Source organism: Antedon bifida, chromosome 8 (genome assembly GCF_963402885.1).
Source record: "Antedon bifida chromosome 8, ecAntBifi1.1, whole genome shotgun sequence".
Classification (NCBI taxonomy): Eukaryota; Metazoa; Echinodermata; class Crinoidea; order Comatulida; family Antedonidae; genus Antedon; species Antedon bifida.
Window position 1 is genome coordinate 15,066,604 of NC_136233.1, and position 23,116 is coordinate 15,089,719.

The 23,116-nt window shown below is 30.4% G+C and overlaps 1 protein-coding gene across 2 annotated transcripts; it reads left to right on the forward strand.

The window, feature by feature from the left end:
• Positions 1–270: 270 nt before the first annotated feature.
• Positions 271–22,893, forward strand: LOC144849702 (cystine/glutamate transporter-like). 2 transcript variants are annotated; one of them, XM_078706710.1, is made up of 10 exons: positions 271–859; positions 8,560–8,685; positions 10,409–10,511; positions 10,682–10,726; positions 13,814–13,937; positions 14,976–15,079; positions 17,411–17,507; positions 18,557–18,706; positions 20,313–20,490; positions 21,214–22,893. In XM_078706710.1, exons 1-10 carry the CDS (start codon positions 358–360, stop codon positions 21,276–21,278), a joined length of 1,494 nt encoding a protein of 497 aa, XP_078562836.1. In that variant the 5' UTR covers positions 271–357; the 3' UTR covers positions 21,279–22,893. The 2 variants fall into 2 exon arrangements, with proteins under 2 accessions (XP_078562836.1, XP_078562838.1); XM_078706712.1 differs by lacking the exon at positions 14,976–15,079 and adding an exon at positions 15,137–15,240.
• The last annotated feature ends 223 nt before the right edge of the window (positions 22,894–23,116 follow it).

Below are 23,116 nucleotides of genomic sequence, written 5' to 3' on the forward strand. Positions count from 1 at the left end.
TCCAAATATAACCAATTTCTCAGTGAAATTTTATGGTGTGAAATAATTGACGTCAATATTATGCTTATAAACCCGTTTTAAAAGTTAGATCATCACCTAAAATTTACATTTTTTTATTTAAATTCTAATTTATGAATAATTAATTCAAATACTACTGGAAAGTGGGTGTGGTGGTGGTGGTGGTAGGCGTGGCCTGGCATATGGCACGCGTAATTGATGATGCGCCCTCAATATTGTGGTGCTTTTTCAACACACATTATTTCAAAGCGTGGCACGTGGTATATCATTTGTAAACATATCGGAGACAGCAGGCGAGAGGGATAAACGAAATTTCAAGGTAAGAGAAAGGGAGCAGCAATGGCCGATATGAAGGAATCTAACGGTGCAGAAGTGATACCAATGAAAGAAAGGGTAGCAAATGAAGATGATAGAAGTTCAAACCCAGATGCGGTGGTTCTCCGTCGTCAAGTCGGTTTACTTGAATGTGTTACCATCGTTGTTGGAGTGATCATAGGCTCCGGTATCTTTATCTCGCCGAAGGGCATCCTTGAAAACACCGGGACGGTCGGTGCATCTCTTCTGGTATGGCTGGGTTGTGGTATAATGTCTAGCCTAGGAGCTCTCTGCTATGCTGAGTTGGGTACCACATTCCCAAAATCTGGAGGCGATTATGTGTACATCTTGGAAGCATTCGGACCTTTGGTGGCATTTCTTCGAATTTGGACTTCTCTTTTGGCTATCAAGACGGGTACAATGGCAGTTTTAGCAATAGCATTTGCACAATACTGTGTTGCTGCTTTTTATCCAATATGTGAACCCCCACAGTCGGCTGTCAAACTACTAGCTGCGGCGGTTCTGTGTAAGTTATATTTTAGTTGTTTTAAATATTTTTGTAAAATCACTAAATGTTTGTAGATGAACTAATTTAAATTTGTATATCTCTTTAAAAAATAGAGAAAGTGCATAATTGTTATTTCCAGATCGGATTGTCGAAATAAGTACTTTAAACTTAATCACTACATCATAGACTAAACTATCAATGTCATGTTACTTTAATAATAAGTATTTCACAATCTATAATACTACTGTAGTTTTGTATATAATCTGTTGACTGAATAAGGAAAGATTAAAATACAATGGGTATGTAATTTAAATGTTTATTATTGTGTGATATTTTGAAATATAATCGGTTTGTTGAAACTATCAGGTCCTATCATTTGTAAGGTATGTATTGTACATTGCCATTTACAAAAATGAAATATATATGCAAACTCTGAAATAAAACAAACGATTGGCAAGCAAGGAAACTATCTTGATATTCTGCAGATTTGGTCGACTGATCTCTAAATAAACTAAATTAAAATGCAGAAAATAAAAAAAACTTTTTATATTTTAAAAGGTAATTAATAACTGTTTAAATACCACTATACTTTACTTTATACAATGTTCTTTTTCTTTTATAGTAAATATATTATTTTACTTAGAAGGGAATTTGTGTTTACTGTATATACAGTATGATATATATATATACTGTGTATACTATACATATACCCAGATGTAAACGTGACAATCCCTAGTAAACATTTTCACTGTTCAGTGCCTGTACTGGCAAGCAATATTTTTAAAATATGTGTATAATAGAATTAGTTTAGAAGTTTACTCTTCCCTCGTTTAAGTTTCATTTATTATTAATATTAATATGTTGTACTGCAGTCAACACAGAATCACTTAAATTTGTTTAGTCACCTAAATAAATACGCACCATAGCTGAATGAGTTAGCTACTACTACAAAAACAATGGCTAATCTTTTCTTTTAAAATATCAACATTATCAGATTCTTGTTTCTCTAGCAGGTGTTTTCATTTTAATTTTCACATGATTCTGAATGATGCAAGGTTGATCTTTTCCATGCTTTTTGTAGTAGCTCACACAGTGGACAGTCATAAGCCACTTTTAAAGTAAACTACAAATTACAAAGATGTGTCTTGCAACACCTGGACTATGCTCACATTTGCTGTATCATTTAAATATTATGTGAAGAGTTTTATTGATGTCTACTGCAGTGTTATGCTAATAGTAATTATCAAAAACAAACCAGCTGTCATTGTCAATGGGGTTTTGTGCTTAATCATGATATAAAGTCTCTTAATTATTTTAAACAAAACTAAGGGTATCGCAAGCAATTATCAGTCATATTATAATTAGCGTCGTAACTGAAAAGTGTGGAAAGATTTGCCTAACTAAAGCTTTCGTTTCAAACTGAAGTGTCATCGATTTAGATAAGCATCTGGTATGCAGGAGTAAATTTGATTGGTTGGAGGTCAAAATGATACATGACTTTAGTATCGTATTCGTAAGCGGCGTTCACTAATCTTATACCTTGAGCTGTCGTAACAAACAAAAGATCAGTGTCGTATGAGGTGGCTTCCACTAATCTTTTCCTCGTTCAGACCTATGGAGTTGTACGCCACGTACAATACGAAAGCATAACTCCGTAGGTCTGAACAGGCCCTAAAGTACTGTACCTTTAATAGATAGTTTTCATTAAATTTTGTTTAAAACAGAGTTACTGTACTCTCTGTAAATGCTTAACCACACACACTAATTTTTTTTATGCTAAATGAATTATTGAATTTGTATTAACTGAATAGATGTGACATTTTTGTGTTAATTATACAATATTTTAAAAATATTTTATAACACAGTTCACAGAAATAAAATAACTCTACACTGTGTGTAAGACCATGTCGCATCTAAAAATAAGTCAAACGTTTTTCTTAAGCTCTGTGTACACTATCAAACTAAAACTAGGTTGACAAAAAAAAGTGTGCTGTACCCAAATGTGGTAGTGTTGTGCCCAAATATGGTAGTGATATGGTGTCATCATGTCCATATTTGGGCACATCACATTTTTTTGTCACATAAAGTTTGATAGTGTAGACAGAGCTTTAATTTCCACAAGGTGGTCAGTCAGTCAATATGTATTTTGTGACAGCTGAAACTGTGTAGCCAGTATTTAGCATTGATATAGATTTTACATTTCCTTAATTGAGTTTCTGTTGCCCAAAATAGCTTAGCTAATTAGATTGATTAATGTTAATCAGTTATTTCATGTTGACAATAGATAAAAACTTGCCTTATTGTGATTGTAACAATGCATTTAAATTATTTAATATTAAATACTTCCATATCCAGGCCTTTGCTTGGTTGACATTTAACCCAACTTAACCTATAGCCATATGGCCAAAATCAACCAAAAGTGAAATAATTGTCAACTTTCATCTGTTATCATTCTGTTGTAAAACTCAGTTCACTCAACATAGAACACAAACCCCAGTCGTTCAACTTTTAAAAAATGAAGATTAATTTTAAAAAAGAATATAGGCCATTTCACAGTTTTAATTAAGTTATCACTTTCGTAGAAAAAAAAAAAATGTTTTCACTTATAAAATAAAAGGACAAATTAAATGGTTCAATTCAACCAAAAACTCATTGACTTCCTTTCAGTAAATCAATTTTTCGCTTTAAATTTTGTTTACAGTTTTTTGCAAGTAAATTACTTTTTTTAATCCAATTTTTAGTCAATCAAAGTGAATTTACTATTATGTGACATTAAAATGGCATATTCAACAAAAACAATTATTTATTTTCAGGGGGTCATCAATATCCACGGTAGAGAATGCTTTTCTCACATACATTTTTCACAAACAGATTTAAAAATCAAAGAAAAAATTAGAGTAGAAAATGTTCCTAAAATTGCATTACTCTGGCTTTAATTAATACTATACTGCATGAGTTAAGAATAATAAGAGGATGTACAGTACAGTAAATGCCTACAGAGCTGTAATAGATTTTACTTTTGTTTAAATTAAAACATTATTAATATTTATAGGATGCAGAACATACTGTACTGGGTGAATAATTTACCAATAATCTACCTAACCGAAAATGTGTTGATTGTTAAAATGTGGTATCAGTTTTAACCATAATATGCAAAATGACCTCGGTAATGAAATTAGGTCAACAGTAATTTTTGTTAAATGTGATGCAAGTTCATTATGTCCGACTTGAGACTTTAAGATTAAGTACAAATTATAAACTATTCATTATTAAGAATTTTATTGTATTTTTTAATTTCTTTTTTAAGTAAATTTTGCTTTTTTTATTTCCACTTTTGTCATTCATTTCACTTTTTGGTGAAAACATTGTTTTTTTAACTCTGTTTTTTTGTTTTGGTAATATTTATTTACACTTCCCTTATGATAAATAAATAAAATCCTGGCAAGGAGCCGTAGAATGCAAATTAATCCTTGGTATTTCCTACATTATTTAATGGCAAATACAGTAGTAATACAATATTTCAATTTTCACAACATTACCAACTAAGTCTACCAAGTTGTCTACCGTATTGACTATCCTGGCAAGAAGAACATATCAATCTTTTGACATCTTTTTCTGGTCAAGATTGTCAATCAAATTTAAAGTGGGATTTATGTGATTGCAGTAGAGGATTTAAAATAATTCAAGTGGATTAACTTAATCCATCTCTTAATCCTTAACTACTATTATTATACCTGATTTAATCATGGAGGTATAAAAAATCCATGATTTAATAAAAGCTCTGAGTGGCTTGTGAAGTATACTTAAATAGTCAAATGGTTTAATGTTTAATATGACACTAGTTTTAAATAATTAGTATATATTATGTCATCAGTAACATAAGATCTTATTTCCTGGAAACATGTCTGTTATTGTATTGTAAAAAAATGATAGTATTTGCTATGAGATATGAAAGGTCAAACAAAGTTCAATGCTCTTTTTAATAGTGTACTATGTATACAGGACAGGTTTTTGCATTGCTCCTTTAGGCTGCACAAAAGTTAGAATTCATTTATGATTTATGCTATGTCCAAGTATGAGCTAAAATGTAGGGAGCAAGTGTGGTCTATCTGTACAAAGTGTCTGGTCATCTTTGGTCATCATTTGAGATGCACAGGTGTTTAATTATGGATGTATTGGGGCCCCCCCCCCCCCCCACCCAAAAAATAAACATGGAAAATGAAGATTAATTTAAAATCAGACTTTGAATAGGTTATTTTTATAATTCCATAGAAAAAAACATTTGACTATTTTTTGCTTTCAGTTAGAGTTTTTTCAGGTAAAATCCATGTTGTTTTTTTTTTCGATCTAATTTTTGGTAATTATTATATGACATTAAATTTGCATTTAGAATTATTTTTCAGGGGGACAATACATCTTTAATTTAATCAATTAATCAATTCAACAAACATTTATTTATTTATTTTATCAAATGCCATACAATTAATACAAAGCATAAAATGAGGACCAACCTAGAAGTAAAACTTGTCTCAGTTTGTCAAACAAATCATGCATACATCTAATACTAATAGATTGATGTTTGACATAATAAGATATGGTTTAATAAAGTTGAGTGTACTACTAGTACAGTAGCAGTAATAAGTGGCAATAAAGACATTTCCCATGCTCTGGGCAACGTTTAGTTTTTAGTATGTCTTTGAAATGATTGAATAGCGTTAATGAATTTAATATACTGTAATTTCCTTATTTTTAAAGTACCATAATTGAATGTTCATAAACAATATTTTTTTTTATTCTTTTCAGTCACGATTGATTAAAAAGATCCATAACCAACTGTTTTATGTCAGATTGTGAATCTTGCTTATGTTAATAAAGAGCTTGTGTAGGCAATAATTTCCATGTGTTTTCAATCCGTTCTTAAATTAAAGTTAATATAATTATTGCCTGAGTACTGTATGTAAACTTTTACCTACCATAGACTTTCAGGGGTTTGTAATGTGTATAGGAAAGTGCAGTAAACACGAGTGACTTGGTTGGTCAAGTCACGAAGGGATAAGTGTATTCAAACATGATTGTACTCCTCCACAAGTACCATATTTGCTGGTAGCCATTGACTGTAATGTAATAAGGATAGTAGGGGATGAAAGTTAGATATGAAATGGATTGGTTAAGCCCAATTTATACAGAAGAGCGGTAACGGTAAGCAGAAAACTGTGTAGCTTGTTCAACATATGAATCTGTATCTATCCTGAGCGGAACCATCTGTCCACTCCGTGTAAACAGTGATAAGGAATAACATACAACTGTAGATTCTATATTTTTATTACCGTTACTGTTGTGCTATCTGTGTAAATTGGCCTTTATATGTACTGTAGGCTAACTATAGTCTTAAGTTTAAACCTCTAAAACAGGACCAGCCATACAAATATGTAAATTTTGTAATAAATTTGAAATGCAGTTGTGTATTAATGTTTACTTAAATTGCAATTGGAGTCAGTACTATGATTGTTGTTACTTAGTGGATTTCTAAAAATTATGTCTAGTCACTTTTATTTATTTAATTAAAATGTGCATGTCATGATTTTGTAGTATTTTGAGATTAATAAATTAAAACTGATTCATTATGGTAAGTTACTTTTTAATGTTATTTTCATACAGGAGAGGTTCTGCTGTATAATAAATTTTCAAAAAGTTGAACCCCTATTATTAAGCTCTGTCTACAATATCAAACTAGTTTGACAAAAAAGTGTGATGTGCCCAAATATGGTGGTGATATGACCAAATTTGACAGATTTTTATATATATTTATTACACTTGCACTGATGGCGGGCTAGTGTTGCCCGAAAGCTCTGCTAACTTTTCTGGCTGTTTTACTTTTATCATTTTGAAAGCTTTTCGCTTTTTTTTTTTTTTTGTATCTCCATTGAGATCCAGCCACAGCATTGTCATTTTTTCAGTAATTTGCCTTTGGATTTATATATATTTATTGAAATGCTATATTTTATCTTTATGTGCTGGTAAGAGGATTCACAGGCACTTGTCATAGGGATTTAGTTCCCTTTTGTGTTTCCTGCCACTTACTTTGTAGTTTGTTATTTGTCTTTGTTGTTGATTGGCAATAAAGAATAAGAATAAGAAATATGGTAGTGATATGACATCATCCTGTTGATATTATGGATAGTGTAGACAGGGCTTTAGGTGTGTGGATAGTGTAGACAGGGCTTTAGGTGTGTGGCATGTCCCTTAAATTAAGAGTTCCCACTCAACAACAGTATGTTTACTTTGTGCACGAACCATTATTGTATTGACCACCTGATTGCAATTTATAGATTTCTTTAAGCTCTAATTTTCTCTGCTTCGTCCAAATGATCTTATTTCTTGTTATATCAGTTTAATTAAACACTATTGCATGAGTGATTTTATATCACCTTTTATATTCTATATTTACTCAGTCTATTTCATTTCATGGATCCATGGTTCTTGTCGCACCTGCAGAATATTACAGAACGATTTTATTATTACAGTACATAGTGATATGGAGATTTTGTGTTAAATTGTATACTGCACATGCAACATTTTTTTAAGTTTTCAATTTTATTCTGTGACTCTTTTTTTTCAACCACAGTCAGTATTGTTTATTAGTATTTATATTTCAGTATATTTATTGTAGTTAAGATTTTTGTTTGTGAACTTTTTGTTTTTATGCACAGCCTTGCAGAAAAACAACTTCTAGTTGAGCCAAGTTTTCGTGTTTAAATAGAGCATATTATATATATTATAGTAAAGCACTTTTTAAATTTTTTTTCAAATTTGATAATGTAATTAAAAAAGTAAGAAATTATAATTTGAAAAATAATATTTTAACTGTCCTGAAATTCAAAGATTTGTTAAAATTAAAATTATAATCACTCAATTCTTTAAGCAACACGACAGATTTTATACAGAATATATTACCATATCATTTGTTGACACACTTAATTGCATTGCTACAGCTCTTATTCAAATAAAGATAAGATTCTTACAATCGACAGCACAAATAGAACAAATTACTATTACTGTAGCCTGTCACAAATGTGTGCATAATAGATGGGCGCTATCTCAATTATAGCTACCCTCAATGTAATCATCAACAATTATTTTTGTAACTACTTCCTCTTTATGCATTATATAAATATATTTAAGTAAAATGATGTATCAACTCATGTCAGACAAATATTGCCACAGTATACAGTAATAATTTTTAATTTTTTTTTTGTTTAATCTTTTAACTTTGTAAATTAGCAAGTATCCGTATCCGTCATTTTATGTTAATTGTGTTTAATATGGATGCACCACTTACTGTGTGTGCCACCGATGTAAAGGTGCAATTTCCAAATAAATTGATTGATTGATTGTCTGTACCACATTTTATGCTGTTGTATACAATAATTATTATAGTCCCTCTGTTTATAAAGTTACACCATCGTCAATATATTTTTTTACAAAACAATTTCCTACAATTTTTCTATGTATTTTTCTATATAATTTGTTGCATTTTTGGAACCATTTTTTTTTTTATGGGGGCTTGGTAAAGCAGTACATCACAATATGACAATTCTTTGTGTTACTTTCTTTTCTACTATGTAGTAGAAAAATAGAAAATAAATAATAAAATAATTCTTAATTAACAACATTTTAGTACTGTTTTATAATGCTATGATTTATAATTTCTTTTTTAGGTGGTGTCTTCTACTTGAATTGTGTAAGTGTAACATGGACAACTCGCGTTCAGACTGTGTTAACATTTGTTAAGACAATTGGTCTTGTCATTATCATCATTACTGGATTCGTACTACTTTTTCAAGGTAATTTTATTGTACATTAATTTATTAAAGAACTTCAACTTTGTACAATTCTCAAAACAGACTTTATGTACTCGTAAAGAAAGAAAAAATTCTAATATTATCAATAAAAAATATATTATACTGTATCATTAAACAATTGAATGAAGTAGTCATCTTCTCTCAATTACTTATTCCAATTGCTGGCTCTCTGTGGACTTGATCATTATTTTGACTCTGGCTAATAACTAAATTCCAAGAGGAATATCTTGTCTAATAACCTACTTTTAAAATAATTTTCAGCATTTTGAGTAACACTATCAATACAGTTTTGAATTTAGTACTGTAGAAACAGCCCCAAATATTAGATAATTTATGTATAAAGTTAATTTTATTGCTTGATTTTATTTTGAATATATTCTTTTTCAAGAAACCTGAATTTATTATATAAAAATCAATATTTCCATTGAAGAGAACAATTTGTCACATTTAACATATTTACATATTTATTTTGATTACATTTTCAGTTGATTAATTCTACACCTGCTTTTAATTACAAAGTCTTAGTTTTAATGAATCTTCACTTTATTGTTGTTACGTCTTTTGTTGCGATTATCAAATGAATACAAGAATAAATAATAATGTCATTATTCTGGAGTGATGTGCTTCAAGTATTTTCAATTAAAATTGTTTAATAAACTGTGCAGGTCATAAAATATCTTTTAGATATAATTTTCCTTTATAAATACTTCAATACATTTAGAATACCTCCTTTAAGACATCGCTATTCTGAGCAATATCTGTATGTTTTAGCAAAGACACTCACCCTATTCAGATCACATACCGATTGAAGACAGACACTTCCCGTAAAAACAATTGAAGGGCAATATCTGTTTTAGCACTGTTTTTAGCACCCTATTCAGGCGATACCCCTATTGGGGATACATTATAAAACAAATGGACATAAAAAATTAAGGTGCATGATCAACCTTTTTGACCGCTATACCCAAAGGAAATTAAATTGATGCACAGTCAACTGTGCCGATAGAAAATAGTAATTTCCGCTATGGTCGACCACCTTATAGAAACTTATGTGCCCGATTGACCATGCTGATAGCCTCATCCCTTGAATGGTCAACTTATATTAAACTAGATAATCGGGAGAAAAGGACACCATTCTACTAGCCCATACAGGTATTTCCTGGGTAATGCTAAATCAATCCATGATATGATAGAACGAAAATGATATCATCATGTGTGAAGTAGTTATGATACAGCCCTTGGGATAGGATATACACCTTGACAGTTTACATGTGTCAAAGTTAAGTGTTTTTCAGTTGATTCAATCACAGATATACCGGACAGACGTCTACTACTAGATATCTATATGACGTCATAATGATATTGAAGACGACAACAATCGTGCAAATTACTCTTTAAGGCATATTATATTGATTTGTACACACACCTTTTAGCATTGTGTTATAATGTATTGCAATATTGATATTTTTCAATTACGAGAAGATAAATGCATTGTGATGCCGAATTTTATGTGACAAATTCATGAAAGAACCTTAAAAAACGAATGTTTTGTGGTAGATTAAATACATTATATGTTGCTACAGAAAGGTAGTATGAAATGTACCTGGTGAACTGCCATGTAAGCCGCAAAACTCCATTTTTATTGAAAAATTTGAAATATTGTCTTGAAAAGCCTATATTCATAATGTTCTGTTTTATATTTTAGGCAAAACCACTCATTTAAAAGATGCCTTTACTGGAGCTGAAAATACAGATGTCACAAAAATTCCACTGGCTTTTTATGCAGGCTTATTTGCATATTCAGGATGGTATGTAAATTATTTTTTGAAGGTGTTAAATAACTATAGTATATTATGTGCTCTAACAGTCTGCCAGGCAATTAGTGAGTTTACATTCTTTAACATATTAAATTACTGTATAACATTTTATTATAGTGTGTATTAGTTTTCGAATTAATAAAATGTATGAATCTTCACAGGCAGTATGTTTCACAAATTACAGAAGAAATTGTTAACCCTTCAAGGTAAGGTTGGTTACATACAACTAGTTATAGCTGGATACATACAACTGGTTACATACAACTAGTTACAACTGGTTACATACAACTAGTTACAACTGGTTACATACAACTAGTTACAACTGGTTACATACAACTAGTTACAACTGGTTACATACAACTAGTTACAACTGGTTACATACAACTAGTTACAACTGGTTATATACCTACTTTGATATTTGGGGCATGGTTTGAAGGGCCCCTGTAAATGTTTGGAAATAAAGTGGTTGTTTTTTCTAGACTAAATGCAAGACTAACCCGGCCAATTTGTTTGAGCCATACATTCCTGACATTTGTCGCAAATAGTCTAGGACCTGGGTCAGATTTGTATGCATTTAATTTAGGAGAGAATTTCTCAACTGTTATAGGATAATTTGACCCCAACGAACAACATGGAATGTGTGCCAAATTTGCTATCCGGGACGAACATGCCCAAAATCGGGGTCAAAGGTTAAAAATGTGTGGTTCTTATATCTCGACAACCATTTGTCGTACAGATTTGTTTTTGGTGTCAAATTGTTCGGAATATACATATTTATATTCGGTCTAACACAACCTTTAGCGAAAAAATGACCGGAAATGCTTTTACTGACCTTTGACCCAAAAATGACCAAAAAACACATTTTCAGGTTAAATTATTCTTTAAAATGCCAATGGACAAACTGTATGGTATCCAATGAAAGCATACACAATATGCTACCCATTGCTACCCGAATTGTATTGAAAATTTTTAATTATGAAGCTAATTGTATGGAAAATGTGCATATTTTGATTAATTTTATACAAAAAATGAATATTTGGTAGCGTAATTGTTATGTTTATTTATATAATATTAAATAATTTAAGTGTTTGGAAAAACGATTTGGTATCAAATGAAAGCCCATAAAATATTCTATCCATTGCTACCCAACTTGTATTCAAAATCTGTAATTATGATACTAATTTTGTTAAAAATGTGCATATTTTATCACTTTTTTACTAAAATGAGTATATTAAATAGTGTAAATTTATTTTGGTTTATTTATAATATTAAATAATTCAAGTGTTCTTTTGGTGTCAAAATGTTCAGAATATACATATTTATATTCGGTCTAACACAACTTTTAGCGAAAAAATGACCGGAAATGCTTTTACTGACCTTTGACCCAAAAATGACCAAAAAACACATTTTTGGGTTAAATTATTCTTTAAAATGCCAATGGACAAACTGTATGGTATCAAATGAAAGCATACACAATATGCTACCCATTGCTACCCAAGTTGTATTGACAATTTTTTAATTATGAAGCTAATTGTATGGAAAATGTGCATATTTTGATTATTTTTATACAAAAAATGTTTGGTAGCGTAATTGTTATGTTTATTTATATAATATTAAATAATTTAAATGTTTGGAAAATGTAACATATTGGACAAAGTAACATCCAATATGAATAATATTTTTAGTTAAAATTAATGTCATAGGACCTGTGTCAGATTTGTATGCATTTAATTTAGGAGAGAATATCTCAACTGTTATAGGATAATTTGATTTACCCTCAGCCTAAATATAAAAACACATAATTAATATCTAAAAGTTATAAAACAGTAAAAATGGGTTCAAAATGCTTGGTAAATTAACCAAGATCTTCACTTGAATTATTTAAACCAAAATAAATTTACACTATTTAATATACTCATTTTTGTAAAAAATAATAAAATAATAAAAATAATATAAAAATAAATTTAAAAAAATAAAATAAAATAAACAAAATTAGCATCATAATTACAGATTTTTAATACAAGTTGGGTAGCAATGGATAGAATATTTTATGGGCTTTCATTTAATACCAAATAGTTTTTCCAAACACTTAAATTATTTAATATTATATAAATAAACATAACAATTACGCCACCAAATATTCATTTTTTGTATAAAAATAATCAAAATATGCATATTTTCCATACAATTAGCTTCATAATTAAAAATGTTCAATACAAGTTGGATAGCAATAGGTAGCATATTGTGTATGCTTTAATTTGATACCATACAGTTTGTCCATTGGCATTTTAAAGAATAATTTACCCGAAAATGTGTTTTTTGGTCATTTTTGGGTCAAAGGTCAGTAAAATCATTTTCGGTCGTTTTTTCGCTAAAAGTTGTGTTAGACCGAATATAAATATGTATATTCTGAACAATTTGACAACAAAAGAACACTTGAATTATTTAATATTATAAATAAACCAAAATAAATTTACACTATTTAATATACTCATTTTAGTAAAAAAATAATAAAATATGCACATTTTAAACAAAATTAGCATCATAATTACAGATTTTTAATACAAGTTGGGTAGCAATGGATAGAATACTTTATGGGCTTTCATTTGATACCAAATAGTTTTTCCAAACACTTAAATTATTTAATATTATATAAATAAACATAATAATTACGCTACCAAATATTCATTTTTTGTATAAAAATAATCAAAATATGCACATTTTCCATACAATTAGCTTCATAATTAAACATTTTCAATACAAGTTGGATAGCAATAGGTAGCATATTGTGTATGCTTTCATTTGATACCATACAGTTTGTCCATTGGCATTTTAAAGAATAATTTAACCCAAAAATGTGTTTTTTGGTCATTTTTGGGTCAAAGGTCAGTAAAAGCATTTCCGGTCATTTTTTCGCTAAAGGTTGTGTTAGTACGAATATAAATATGTATATTCTGAACAATGTGACACCAAAAGCAAATCTGTACGACAAGTGGTTGTCGAGATATAAGAACCACACATTTTTAACCTTTGACCCTGATTTTGGGCATGTTCGTCCCGGATAGCGAATTTGGCACACATTCCATGTTGTTCGTTGGGGTCAAATTATCCTATAACAGTTGAGATATTCTCTCCTAAATCAAATGCATACAAATCTGACCCAGGTCCTAGACTAAAAGTATAAATTAGTGACCGCCTGTATAATTCTCTGCATAATAATTTTTTTTTTAAATTGTCCATTTTTTATGAGGCTTCTCGCAAATAATGATTAATATTCTTTCTATTTTCAATAGAAATCTTCCTCTGGGTATCATGATTTCAATGGGCTTGGTAACTGTGATTTACCTGGCAACCAATGTGGCATATTTTGCTCAATTGTCTCCACAAGAACTTCTAAACTCCAATGCAGTAGCTGTCGTAAGTGAAAGGGGGAAAAGTAATTTCAAATAAATTTGTTGAAATACCGTAGTGTTCTGTAGTGTTGTCTATGCAAATTAAATACTTATCAACTTAAGCTTTGTCTACACTATCAAAATTGTGACAAAAAAATGTAATGTGCCCATACAGTATATGGACATGTTGATGTCATATCACTACCATATTTGGGCATATCACTACCATATTTGGGCATATCACTACCATATTTGGGCACATCACACTTTTTTTGACAAACTAGTTTGATAGTATATTGTTTGAAGGTTTGCATGGTGAAATCAAATGTTGATATAAAGTTTGTGGTACACCACGTATGTTAGTTCTGAAAAGAACTGTTGAGTTTCTCTCTAGTTTGATAGTGTAGACAGAGCTTTTAGAGAGTACCAGACAGAGATTATGTTTTTTGGGTCTACTGGCCTCCAGAATAGTGGTGTTGTCTGAACAATAATTAGTTTTATAGGTAAAAATTTAACAATAATTTTTGCATTTAGACTGCTTGGGTTGGAGGCCTTGGTATAATAACTCGCTGCCCATTTACTACTTGATAGAGAAAATGATAAACCACTTGAAATATAAACTTATATTCTTATTGTTAAGAATTATTACAAAAATAAACAAATACAGTAAGTAATAATATTTATTGCTTTCCAAGAACAGTACAATTTATACACCATAAGTATGAATGAAAATACATCGAATAATACAAACATTAAACTTGAGAAATTAAACATGGAAAGCAGAGGATAACCCTTTTCTCCCAAAGGCTTGTTTCCAAAGGAGTCCCCAACAAACACATTGATACAATGAAAATACAAAAATATAGATCTATTATTATTTATCTTATATAACAAATTGATTTTAGTAACAAATTCAACTTATACTAACTTCTGGCAATTATCATTTAAAAAATATATACTATTATTTACAAAAATGCAGTCATTGGTAAGGTATGTAGTTCACCAAAAGTAAATTTGAGAATGAATGTCTCAAATTTTGTTTGTTGTTGATGCAATTTCACAGTCATTTGGTCAAGACTTGTATGGCAAGATGCTGTGGATCGTACCAGTGTTTGTTTCTCTCTCTTGTGCAGGCTCTTTGAACGGATCTTTGTTGAGTGACTCAAGGTAAGCTTTTACAAACTAAATATATTTCAAAGTTGTTTTGTTCTTTTTTCTCCCCAGTCATTTGCATCAGATCTGTATGGGGTAATGCTGTGGATAGTACCGGTTTTTGTGTCGCTTTCTTGTGCAGGCTCCCTCAATGGGTGCCTGTTGAGCGACTCAAGGTACCGTATAATTGCCGTCCATGTCTTTTTTACAAATTTAATTCCCGTAATAATGTCACTTTCCGCATGGTTCTAATCATAATTTTAAAAATTCTGTTTCAGATGCATGATTACAGAAATGTTTTAGGTTACAATAAACCATATTATATGTCCTATTTAGCATTTGAAGTCACATGACACAAAATTAACCAATCAAATGGCAAGGATACACTGACGCAACCCAACTCAAACATTTGACAACAAATAAAAAAAAATATTTCTCTTCCCTTTTTGGATAATTACAAATTATTTTTTTTTTAATTTTAACATTTAAAAAAAATGTTTCAAGACTGCATGATTTATGATTAGAACCATGACATTTCGCAATGTAAGTTTTTTACATTTTATCCTTCCTTTTGCACCATTTAAAATGCAATCCCTCGCTTTTATCTTTCTTACTTTCTATTTCTTCATTTTTTCTGAATGCAGCCCATTCTCTTTCAGTTTATTTAGACATATAGTAGGTTTTGAAACAGTTTTGCAAAATGTCGGTGTTACCTATTCTTTTAAATTTGCTCACAAATATATTCAATTTAGCATGGCAATTTATTTCAATATACTGTATATCTATTTATACAATGCAAACAATAATTACTATATTAGATGCATAGATAGAAGCCATAAGACCAAAATGTATAATGGAGACATATTAGTACAAAACTTCATGCCTGTTTTGTTTAGTTTATTCTACTTTTTTTGCACCTTTTTTGCTTCTTTTCCCTTAAATTATGTTTGTTTCCCTTCATTTTCTTTTTTTTTTCTCTTTTTTTCTTCCTCAATCATTTTTACCATTTTTCTTAATTTGTCTTTCTCATCTACAGCATATTATCATTTTGTAATTTATATCATATTCTGAATTGCTCAGACTCTATTCTTTGCTTCAGTATGCTGTGTAGTATGTCTACATTATTTCTATTTAACATTTAACTATCTTAATAAACATGATGGTGCATTGTCCACAAAAATATGAAATGTAACGATGATTAAAATCTTGAATATGGAAAAGTTATTCACTTTTCCAAAATTTTTTTTAATAATGATTCTGCTTATAAAAAAAGACAAAACAAAAAGTTAAATTTAATCAAAAACCTATTGACTTCCAGACAATGGGCTTTCAGTATATTATTATTTTTCTTTAAATTATGGTTTTCATCAGGTAAGTAATTTTGTTTTTCGATGCAATTTTTGGTGAAAGTGAATTGAACTATTATGTGACATTACAATGACCTATTCAGGTGTTAAGAGGACAGTATATCTGCTGTACCATTTTGTAATATACCCCCCTCAATGTATAAATTAATACAATTCTATATAACATTCGAAGGGTCACAGACAGAAATTTAATAGTTGTTATAAACCATGACTAGGAACAATCCCCATGGAATGAACGACATTTAATATGCCGTAATTGATTATCCATTGATCCATGGACAAAAGTGTAAAATAAACTTTGCTCTGGCAATATATTTAAAAAGTATAATGTAATATAATGCGTTTTTACGAGCGTAATAAATTTGTTTGAAATTGGTGCTGTCAATTTGTTTGAAATTGGTGCTGTCAATTTGTTTGAAATTGGTGCTGTCAATTTGTTTGAAATTGGTGCTGTCAATTTGTTTGAAATTGGTGCTGTCAATTTGTTTGAAATTGGTGCTGTCAATTTGTTTAAAATGCAAAAAGATCAAATCCTTGGGGTGGTGGAGGTTTTGTATACATTTTTAGAAGGTTGAGTTGAGATTCTAGTGAATTGATTTTCATTTTAATCATGAGAAGTGGAAACTGTTTCTTAAAAGAAATTATAATTTGTCGTAGAAAGAGATTTGGAAGAATGAATAGTTTAGCATTAATACGATAATGTTAACTAATCATATCTCAATGTATGAGGTATCTACCTTTTTGTAATAAAACTTTTACTGATGTAGCCACGAGAAAGTGGTCAGTTTTTGCAAGAAAAAGAAACAATCTCTGTTCAAGCCACTGGCTCGTCAAAGGCCTTTCTGAAAAAGTGGTCAGGTTGAAATCTTACCAACCATACTGGTTGCTACGACCTGACTGACTGAAAAGAAGAAGTTGCGAACATTATTGTAGATAGTAGAGATGTATATTTTTTTTTACCTTTAACCTTTGTCTCCAGGGGTGTTTTTGCCGCTGCCAGGGAAGGACACTTCCCAACAGTCATTGCTATGATCGATGTCAAGAGAAGGACGCCAACACCAGCCATCTTGTGTATGGTAATGTTCACATTTTATTTTTTTCACAGCTCTGTAGCAGTAGCTTCTTTTTCCATATGAATTTTGGTGGAAAAACCTTTCCTCTCTATACCTAGCCAGACTTTAGACCTTATAAAATAAAACAATACAAATATCAAAATTGCAATAAAAAAATAAAGTAGATGTCCAGTAAGTTGATGGCAGAGGTCATGAACCTTTCACCCCTACAGACAGAAGTTAAATTTACCTGTTCAGTTTCAGACACATTTTATATTTATTTGCCATATTTTTCTATAAATGTATAAATTTACATCCCAAAGGGAAGCACCCCCTCTCTCAAGAAACTTAATGGACCATGATAACACCTGTCATAGTAATATTTTGTGTAGATACATTAATTTATGGAATTTGTTCCGTCTCCTATTTCTTTCATAGACACAATAACTTCAAAATAAATTTCTATAAATACAAGAGTTGACAGAACTTGAATTTAATAACATTTCAGAAGTCATAACATGTGTGTCTTTATAGCTATATTAAAATGTTTTATGTACTATGGTCAATTTAGTATATGTTCTGACCAATAATGGTATAAACTCATTGACTGCAAAACCATTAAAGAGTGTACAGCTCTAGAGAGCACATTGTGCATATTCAGTGACCCTTGTAAATTCTGTTAAAGGCTTCTTGCGATAACTTAAAAATTTATAATGCATTTCGATTATGTTTGATTGTGTGTTTGTTTTGTCATTTTAATGAGGTTTGATACACTAGTACAATCATATCCTAAATGGTACTGTTACACTACTTTTTATAGAGATATTATAGTTCACTATAACATCTTTATATAACACCTAAATAAATTCCTGTCATTTGATTGGACGAATGTGGGTCACATGGCGTGCAATAGTACGCACTATTAAACGATCGTTTAATAGTACAGTACTTTTTTCCGTGTACGAAAAAAAAATCTTTTCGCATTTGGAAAATATTTTGTTTTATACTATTGCTTTTGAAATTGTCTACTATGGCCGATCATAAAATAAATGTTTGAATTTTTCATCGTTTAGCTTCCAATCTGTTTGCTGATGTTGATGGGTGACAGTGTGTACAGTCTCATCAACTATTTGTCTTTTACTGGCTTCCTGTTTATTGGAATCACTGTAGCTGTTATTCCATATTGGAGATGGAAATTCCCAGAACTTGAACGTCCTTTTTCGGTATGTAAAATCTCATTAATAGGTGGATCCAAGAGCCCCATTTTTAGACCTTCCTATGACCGCCTGAAACCACCTCTCTTCTTGCATCCGTCACTGTTGCATTCCCATTTGACGCATAGTTAACAACAAGATGATAAAATCAGACTTTCAATAGGCCATTTTGTAGTTTTATCAAAGTTAATCACTTCCGTAGAAAAAAAAAATGAAAAAAATGTTTCACTTATAAAATGACAAAATAAACGGTTAAATTCATCCAAAGCCAAAGTGGATAACTATTATGCAACATTAAAATGGCATATTCAACAACAAACAATTTTTTTTCAGGAGGACAATATATTTTTAATAATTACCCCTATGCATAAATGTGTATAAATTGATTCTAATCCTACTGTGTATATATATATTTATATATAAATTAGGACAACTGCATATCAAGTTGTTCGAGTCTCGGTTGGGGCGACTTTTTCTCATTCTCACAGATTTCCTCATCTTTATCGTTTCAAATTGATTAATTAAATTTTAGTATATCACCGGGTGGTTTAGAATTAATGTTCTTTGCCTGATGTGTTTATATATTTCCTGTGATATCAATATGTTGATTATATAAATATATGTTAAAAATCTATTATAATATGACAATGAAAGTGGGACGAGCCCATAAATGACAAATTAAAGCTCTGCTGTTTTCCCTGTGTGATTCGGTAAATATTTATTTTTAAAAAGTCTTTAAACAACAATAGAACTTAAACGTGCTTTAAATAGATTTTATGATTTTTTACTGTATGTTATTATTTGTATAACACCTGTAACACACAGTATTAAGTAGGGACGTATAACAATGAAAGTGGAATGAGCCCATGAAATACAAATAAAATCTCTTCTCCTCGAGTGATTCGGTAAACACCTGGAGGTTATACTGAAAGAAGGTTGACATTTTCCAGCAAAGCTGCTTATTATACAATGACCTTGGGTCACATTCAAAGATTCCTGGCTAACAATGCATAGGTGTACTCTTTTGTTATGCATAACTTATAGTCAACAGTATCTGATTTAAAAGAAGTAAATGTTTTGAAAGGTGAATATAGAAGGTGAATCTTGAATAGAAGATTTTGCCACAGTTTTGATTCAACATTTATTAAAAACAACAATAGAGAAGATACCCTAAATAGACAGAAATTTCTTTTTAACTTTTCTTACTTTTATTTCTTTCTAATATAATTATAAAAGAACAAAAACTTAACTGAACTAAAGAATATCTTCATAATTTTAAAATAAGATCAGTTTATAATCTTTTCTTATGTTAATATAAAATTTCGATTAATATACTTCGGTCATCCTCAGGAGAGAGAAACATAAAGTAAATTCAGCAGTTCTTTTAAGAACCTGTAAGTGGTGTGCTGCAAACATTATATGTTGATTTTGCCGTGCACAATTTCAAACAATATATTACTTTTTTCTTAAAAACATAAAATGACTTGCAGAATATGGGTCATCACCATCTTCTGAAGACTAAGGTGGAACAAAAAGTACAAAATAAGTTACATGAGCCAAAAATGAAGGTTTATTCCTCAAAGCATCCAGTGATATCCTAACGTTCTCTTGTTAGGTACCAATGATAGTACCGATTTCTTTTCTGCTTTGCTGTGTTTTTGTTGTCGGCGTGTCGCTCTACTCCGCCCCTGTGGAATGCTGTATAGGGCTTGTTATCACCTTAGCTGGTATCCCAGTTTACTTTCTGTTTATCTATTGGGAGAACAAGCCACAATGGTTTATTGATTACATGAGTAAGTACTAAACTTTTTTCTTAATGTAGACTCGGTCTAACCAAGGTAATCTAACAACAGGACACTGAGCTCACCTTGCCAAGATAGGAACTCGTAACAATATTCGATCTTATGTCTGGCTGCGACAAATATCAACAGTACAGTACATATTCTTCGTGGAATACAGTGTCTGTATTAAAGGGCGTGGAACTGATCGTTTTACAACCACAGATCTCCAGAGTTCTGCATCCTGTTAGATTTCCTTCGTCTAACCCTGCGTTTACCGAAAAGCAATCAGAATAAGTAGTACAGTACAGTCAATTATTCCCAATACCAAGCACGATGAAAGCGAGCTATCCCAAAATCAGCTTTTCGTGAGGTCCAAAAAGGTCCAAAATTCTTTTTTACCCATTAAAAACACATTTTGGATACCAGAATGTCTCTTAGGCCAGCTCAAGAGTGTCCAGTATTGGAAGAGTCCGAGTCGATATGTACTGTTTGCTGTGGTAACTTGATTTAGTAGTCTCTCAGCACCTGGTTGGCATAATCTTGAAAACAAGTAGAAAATAAAAGATATTAAGTGTACTGTTAAAACCAACGAATGAAACTTATTTGTGTAATTTTGTAAAATGTATTTACACTCATATTAATGTGTATTCCTCTATATTCCTTTCTAACTTATTGATGTGAAGATTTTTCTTCTTCAGATTATTTAAAATAACAATATAACTTCTTTTTTTTCAGGAACATTTACAATCAACTTCCAAAAAACATTCATGGTTGTCTACCAAGAAAAGAAAACTTATTAACAATTAGCAAACGATTTTGAATAGAATAGAATTGACTGACATATATATTGAATCAAGTGTGTCCTATAAATACTGTAGTGTAGTGTGCATCTATTTTAAGATATTGTTTGCATGTACCTTTATTATAAGTTTATATTTTTGCCTATTTAAAAACCATTTTATTCTATACTTATAATATTATTAAAGCCTTGCATTATTATTTTATTCTAGTGACGTCAGACGCGTTATATTACCCTTTCAGGCAATAATGTTTTCGATTTCTTGGATAGGTAGTCATGTGATGCCATTTCGACCAATCACGTTCTCGTATTTACACATATACGCTATTTAATATAGCAGTTTTATTTTTATAAACATGCTTTAAATATATTTTATGATATTTTACTGTATGTTATATTTATTTGTATAACACTTACAGTAAGTAGATCCTTTTCATTTGATTGGAAGATTAGACCCATGTGACATCAAGAGTCCATTTTTCATGAACTTATGTGCGTTCATTCTTGTTATATGAAATACACTTATGTTATATAAAACAAATAACGAATATTTTTTATATTCGTGCAATGAAACAAATATGTTCACCTTTTGTGTACCATTGCACACATAAACCTTAATTATGTGTACAGTACTGTATACTATTTATTTATGTATTTTACAATTTAAACATAGATTTTTGTTCGTCAAATCTGAGCAAAATATGAATATTTCATAAATAAAATAAAATGGTACCACCTTTACAATTTAGAGTCATACTACATATTAGAATTATTTTAATTTAATTTTTTTGTATAATTATTTTAACGTTTAAAAAAAGGAATGTCATGCATGACTGGGTGTAAACTAATTATCTATGTCTGCTGTGGCAGGAATTGATAATTGATAATCGATACAGGTTAGCCTTGTTTAATGAGTCACCTTCATTAAAAAAAGTTTAATAAATTTAAAAAAATGTCTAAATAGAAAGGTAAAATTGAAACTTGAAGGTACAAAATTAAAAAGAAAAAAGTGAAAATAATTTTTCTCTAAAATAAATAAAAAATTAATGTGTCATCGGAAAATGTCGAAGCCTCTTTTGGGGTTTTGTTGGGTCCCAAATTTGTCCCCATAATAGCGCTCTCTATACTATTATTTGTCATAATTGTATAGATAATACAGTAGGCATACAGTACTTAAATCAGGGAGTTGTAAAATAATAATTATTATTATATTATTATTATTTTACAACTCCCTGCTTAAATCAGGGACACTTATATATTTCTGCCCACAGTTACTAATGCGTCAATAGTTCAATTGAAGATGGAAAGAGACATAAATAAATGATTACTGTATGTAATCAGATTTTACTTAACATTAATATGTCAGTGTTATAGATCAGCAATAGCAAAATTACAACATGTGTTTATATAATAATTAACTTTCCGTGCTCATTTATTCTTTCATTTAAAAAAAACGGCCATAATTACCGCCACTAGCGACGCAAGAAAATGCCCTTCCGATAATTGTTTGCCAAGCTAGGTGAAAACAAGCCTTTTCCAGTTTAATTTGCCTTTGAATTGATATTTACACACATGAAATAATAATCAGTATGCTATATTAAAAATGTAAATGATAACATTGTGTTAACGTATGATGTGCATATTATATTGCGGCTTTGTAGAACCCTGTCTGGCTTTGTGTTTGCGCGGACGAGTTCAATCTAGTTAATGTTTAATCAATGTCACAATTACAATTGATTGTAAATGATTTACATCATTTTGTAGTGTACATCGAGACTTTGCCGAGTGAATTGATTGTTTTTGTATGAATACTCCAGAATCCTTATTTTGGGACACCCC